The 6,671-nt window shown below is 36.4% G+C and overlaps 1 protein-coding gene across 12 annotated transcripts in view; it reads left to right on the top strand.

Annotated features, from left to right (window-relative positions):
- The window catches only part of Liprin-alpha (PTPRF interacting protein alpha), a 193,394-nt gene continuing 186,723 nt past the window's right edge, over positions 1-6,671 (top strand). For all 12 annotated transcript variants that reach the window (XR_012452304.1, XM_074099389.1, XM_074099384.1 and 9 more), the window contains exon 1: positions 1-533. Coding sequence is in view for 11 of the 12 variants with exons in the window: in XM_074099389.1 (XP_073955490.1) it covers positions 285-533 (249 nt within the window). In the remaining variant the exon portion in view is untranslated. The remainder of the gene's footprint in view (positions 534-6,671) is intronic.

The following is a 6,671-nucleotide window of genomic DNA, read 5'->3' as shown; positions in this document are numbered from 1 at the left end:
GACGTTCCAATCCAAGATGGCAGACAGGCCGTTTGAGCAGCGATAGTATGGGATTGTAGGAGTGCAATTTCTAGGTGTGTCATTCTAAATATTGAACTAGAATGTCTCCCGAATTCTTGACTAATATATTGAACGAATATTCTGACAATGTGAAGTTACGTCCTCGCGTATCGTGCGCTAGGTTTAGGTAACGTTTAAGCCGGGACATATGTAAAACGGTGATCGAGTACGTTTTGTTCGGTGTGTCGTGTACGCGATTAATTCTGGTTAGATGGTAAATTAAAATGTGGAATATGATGTGCGACGTGATGCCCACTATATCGGAAGACAGTATCAGCCAGAGGAGTTCGCAGTTTTCGGGGGAGGATGCGAATTTCGAGCAGCTTATGGTGTCTATGCTCGACGAGCGTGATAAGCTCGTGGAGAGCCTGCGGGAGACGCAGGAGCGGCTCGGGGACTCCGAGCTCCGTCTGAAGGAGGTGGAGAAGGAGCGGGACTCGCTGCACCGCCAGATCGCCGCCAACTTACCTCAGGTCAGTGACACCGCGATCTCGTAACATATTTTTGCCGCTGATGGGTTTTGAGACCTTGTTATCTAATAAGAAGGTTGTATTCGCCGCTAAATTATTGTATGTAGAGAGTTACAAATTGGCATAACCTAAAAACTCGCAATAAATTTGGTACCTATTGATGGAATGTTCAATCAATTGACAAATTGTAAAATTCTTTAAATGTTGTTGTTAGCCAAATAAAACTATCCCAAGCATATCTGCGGTTGTGGCTGTTTTTGAATCCACAGTTATAATAATCATTTTGACATGAAACTGGGTTTAACATTTTAAACAAGTTATTGTTGCTTTTCCACCAACAAATCAGAATCAGAATCAGTACAGTCGGCGTTAAAAGTAGCTGGCAACCTTGTCACTTAGCATCCACATTATGTGAATCCTAAAAGCTAGGTAATGTGTGAATTAGAAGTGCCAAAGTATGCATACTCTTCACAAGTTATACCATATTTTTTATCCAAAAATCATTGTGTGTCATCATTTTTTTCCCATTGAAACATTAAAAATTTCTGAAAATGAGAAAAGAGTAATGACAAACAGTCATTCTGATAAATATTACATTTGAACTTTCCATAAGTGTGCGAGCCGATATGGACCCATGTGAATACTATAAGTAGACTGCAGCATCACTATCTGGCACACCAGAGCATGCAAGAGTATCCTACAAATAGAGTTGTATCAGATATTTGTCCAGGTCAAACACGAATACACTTTGCTGTTGTCAGGTGTCATTGGCAGTAGTGGTTGCTAACCTAAAGCGACCAGTTGCCAAAACATAAAAAGTTGAAGTTGATATTCGTGCATGATTTGTTGTGTCAGATTTTGGTGCTGGTCACTGTACGAAAACAACCTTCGTTTGATGTTGATTGTACAACTCGTTTCTGATTTCATACATGGGTGTATTCAGAAAAAGTTATTGAAACAAGTTTTTTTTAGATTTGGATGTAATTTCGTTTTCCTACTCAGAATCAGGAGCACTTTCGATTGTAATAGGAGAAAAAAAGTGTCCCAAGATCTTTTATTCCATTACGTTAATGTTTTCATTTCTGTGGCGGTAGTGTAATAGATAACACAAAATTATATGAAAAACCTGGGACACTATTTTTCTATTATTACAATCGAAAGTCCTCCTGATTCTGAGTAGGAAAACAAAATTTCATCCAAATCTAAAAAAAACTTGTTTCAATAACTTTTTCTGAAAACGCCCACATCCCAACCTAGGTATGGTTGGACCTTACTATTTCATTAATAATATAATATAATATAGCCTTTTTGTTCCGAACTGATAGTTTTCTATTTTTGTGTATGTTGTTGATTATCATAAAATGTCCCTCAGTTCGGTGTGTCTTTTGACATAGGCCTCCTCCAACTGCCTCCATTGGACTCTGTCAGCTGCAACTCTGGTCCAGTATGGTCCCAGGGTTAGGCGGAAATCATCCTCCCATCTTCTTATTGGACGCCCCCGTTGTCTGTTTCCATCTCTTGGGTACCAGAGTGTTACCTGCTTATTCCATTTGTCTGCTTTACATTTACTGTTTCATTACTACTCTGAAAAAACTTTGTAGCCTAGACAATTGTTAGGATTTAGATTAAACCACAAATCTACAAGAATTACAATATCACTGTACAGATAATAAACAATATGTGGGAAATCTTCCAATTCAATAATGACATTGTTGGTTCAAAGTTGTAACACAACTGAAACATTGAAGATAGTTTACTGATTGAACTTTTATCCCCAGAAACAATAAAACCTAATCATTCCTATCTTAAATAACAATTTTATCTGATGTTAATATGTGTATGTGGGTGTTTATCTAATGCAGGGTTTCTCAAACTTGTGGCTCCACATACCCCTGTTAAAGAGTCTAGACGATAGCGGGAACATCACTCAAAAAAATCATCATCTTTACAAGTAGTGATAATATGGTCATGTGAATTTGCACTACCCAAATAAGTTTGCTTCACTTCGGTGCAACTTTTTCAACATTGACATCTTAACCTACATTCTCTTTATCATAGCCTTCAGGTCTCTGAAGCTAATTATAAATGCGGACAGACTGCATTTTGTGTAGTAACTTTGTTAGTACTAATTTGGATTTAGTGCCACCATACTACTTGTTTTTTTTTCATATCTTCCTAAACAGGGATCTAATTAGGTAGGAGTTATATTTGATATCATTTTTCTTTCTTATTTTTAACATTCCATACATGCATACCTACATTCAGACTGAATACACTTAATGCTGTAACAACCTGTAAAACTGTATTCTACCAAATAAACATTTCTGATTTCTAATATATATAAATATTAAGTTGCCCAATTCAAATTTGCAAGTTGATTTTCGCCCACTTCCGGTGTTTGTGTAGACTAGATAACAACTCCTAGGGCCTAGTGAAAAGCGGTGCAATTCAACATAGCTATGTAGAAAATTTAGAATTATTCTCTTTTTTTCATTAGGACTCCAATAAGTACAGTAAAATAATTAACATGTTTGCAACCGCAGCTCTATGCTTCTAACAAAAATTTATTGGGTTTTTGGTACTACATAACTAATATACATCATCAAGTAATGTAAACAATAACAAAACATCAATTTCATAGTCTATCAGATACTGACTGAATGAACACTCATGAATGGCATATTTAATATGAGTAGTTCTACAAAGCTGTTTATTATGCAGTAAATTTTGCTTTCTCTAAACTCAAGCTGATGACAGCTGTGTACAGTTCTGGGGATATGTAAGTGCTCACATAACTTTTGTAGATATGATAGATAGTATATCTACAATTATACATTTTATTTAGCTCATCTAGAATGAAATATATTGAAGTTTTGATTGGTTCCTCTGTTTGATACTCCAATGTGGCAGAAATATTGGGCTATGTTAATTAAAAGTATCTTATATACTATTGAGTTGAACCCCATTGAGGAAGTCAGTAAGCTTATCACAAAAAATATAGGTACTGAAACGGAACGGTCTTTATTGGGTCAATTGACAATGGATTATGAATTAGTTACCACTGAAAATTTGAAAACAATAAAATTATTGATTGTTATAATTCTTAACGAAACAAAGAACACTCAAATGGCCAATAATATCATCAGTAAGTGTTCAACATACTCACACTTTGAAAACAATTATGTCTCAGTATTGTTTTGATCAAAAAAATGTGTGTGAATGCACCTACCTTCCTTAGAATGACATAACTCGCATAATGCTTGCTATGCATTGTGTTATTGAATTGAACTCATTTACTAGTAGGTCAATCACATGTTGAGTAGCATTTGTATGCTGACCTAGACAACATGCATGCTCACGCTCAGTTAATACTAGTGCTGTGTTATGAAAGAGAATTTCCTCTTGAATTGACATTTACTTTGAAATCAATATGTAGCAATGTATTTCCAGATTTTCATAGTAAAAGGAAGTTAAAATGGTTTGTAAAGCATTAAATGATGTGTCTTACATTTCTAAGTGAATTATGTACCTTATCCTCTAATTTGCTGCTTTTTTTATTGCATCAAGTAAAGCAAAAGATTAATTATTCTTTTTTATGCTAATTAAGCAGAATGATCTGCTTAGTCTACATTAACTTTCTGCTTCTGTACCTAAAGTTGCCTACTAACTAGTTGTTTTGATGCCATATTGTAGTATGCCTCTTGACTGGCGGCGTGCGAAAAGGACAACACTAAGAGCGGCAAAAAATCTGGCCCTCAAATGTATGCAATATAGTATATATATTTTGTATGGAGAGTGGGCCAAATTTTGTGCCGCTGAGTATATCATTAGAAGGCAGTTTGAAGATCCTACTTGTTGCCCCTCCATAACCTCCATTCAATGAGGGCTATCGCGTATGAATTCGCCACTAGAGGCGCTCGTGTAGCGTGAGATCTCCGAAATGTCAAATCTCATAGTTTTTGGGAGAGCTAAGCGGGTTTATTTATAATTAGAATAATTTTGTGAAATTAATTATGGCAAATATGCGTTCCGGGGCAATGAATGTCTGTATTTTGAGACAGTTTTGTCTTTCGGAAACCTTTGTCCTCCCTTTTTTCCGAACAAAACGGGGACTGTGCAATACTGTGGCATGCTCGATATTTTTATGGGACGGTTTTAAGGTGTTTTAAATATGATTTTAATCTAAACTTTGTTTTCACGCCCGTAATAACAGACTTTGAATGCCATACTTAAAAACCTCACGCAACAGTGCGCCATCTAGTGAGACAAAAAACGATAGCCCTCATTGATGCAATTAAACAATAGCTTTATCTAGGTTAATTGCTTCTTAGATAAATTATATCTTTATAAAAGCAGGAATGCTAATTACAATTAATTATTGTATTGCTAATACATAGCAACAGCAACCGACTATAGTTCCGGTTTTACGTGATTAATGATAAATTATACTTTTTGCAAGCCACACGCCTTGTTACTCATAGTGATTAAATCCGGTGGAATGTACACACATAGTACTGTAAAATCTCGATGTAGATAGAGTTACATAAAAAGTTTCGCCTCTCCTCTGGTCTGTCATGATTGTTTCACACGAGGACAGGAATGCAGACAGTGAAGCAGAACAGCAGGGCTACTACAAAACTCGAAACTTGAAGTTCGTGTCGTGGGGTCCCTCTGACACTTATACTATTTAATACGAGAGCGAGAGGGACCGCATGACACGAACTTCGAGTTTCGAGTTTCGTAGTAACCCTGCAGTAGACAGCACAGTAGGAACTGCTATTGTTTCAACGCATACACAGAAATCAGCTGAATATTTAATAGCTCGCCAGTTAATTTTTTCGTGACGGTTGGCCACCACTTTTCTCGTTCTCTATCTTGTGGCTGGATTTGAGTGAACGTGAGGATAGTGTAGAGCGGCGAAAGCAGGCCAAAATGTGCGCTCCATCGCTAGCACTTGCAGACTGTCCATCTCGCTCCTTCATTTGAATTTGACAACATTAAGAATGAGATTTTTTTTCAAGAAGTCCGTTCGTTTGATTGGTCGAGGCGGACATAAGCGAACAAAAAGAAAACATGTCTGTTTAAAATTTTCTCATTGGCCTAAATCGGCAGAACGAATTTCTGTCGAAATCCAATTTTTGAATTTACTGACACTTGTTATTAAATTTCAAAGACTATTCTACAGATTTACTTTCTAAGCCACCGATATAATCCTCAAGAGCCCTGCGTACTTTATAAAGGAACAATTAACACTAACAATAACGGCCGAACCGAATGTAGGTACTATAAAGTACAAATTGTTCATTAAATGAAAGTCAGGTCAGGACTCAGGAGGATATGCTCTCAACTTTCGTATTTATATAAACCCTTTGTCAAATAATGCATTTTTTGCCATGAAATTATAAGCCTTCTTTCCTTCCAAATAACTAACTCGCTACATCATCAGAGATAACTTTTTCGTAAACAAATATTTCTTCATCAGATAATAAGATAACTCTTTAAACCAGACTTATGAGGACATTTATTGGGGTTTCGTACCCAAAGATCGCCGACGGACTCTATTATAAGAGCAATATCTTCTGAAGCGTGATAGATTTTAAAGCATCCGTGACTGTCATAAAATAAAATAAATTAAAAAGGGACTGTGCTACCATAAGAAGCATTCTTTTTCGGCGGTGGCACAGAACCGTTTCGTATGAAACTATGAAAGTCCATTTATAATAAATAAAACGTAATCACTTGTTTCAGTGGATGAATTTTATCGCGAACTGTGGTCAATAGAAAATGTATCTCCATTAGAATAATGCTCTTATCGGATATCGATGTACCGACAACATGAAATGGCGTGTAAAAGTTGAGGCCAGTTTTTTTATATACTGCTTTCGGCCACTAATACCATTGTAGATAATACTACAATGGTATACATGCAGATCGTGTGGGTTGCAAAGTATTCTATGGCTGTTATTCCAGTCTCCCACAGTCTACTCTATTGTAGCACTTTCAGTGGTATTCCTACGCACGCGATTATAATTCTGTAGCATGACAGGAAGACTCACATCACATATGATAATTCACTTCTACTATTGCAGTGGTACCAATAATATTTAAACAATCGTTACAGACATGTGAAAGTTCGAAGAA

This window comes from Choristoneura fumiferana, chromosome 16 (assembly GCF_025370935.1).
Source record: "Choristoneura fumiferana chromosome 16, NRCan_CFum_1, whole genome shotgun sequence".
NCBI classification, from domain to species: Eukaryota; Metazoa; Arthropoda; class Insecta; order Lepidoptera; family Tortricidae; genus Choristoneura; species Choristoneura fumiferana.
This window is presented reverse-complemented; position numbering and strand designations above follow the sequence as displayed.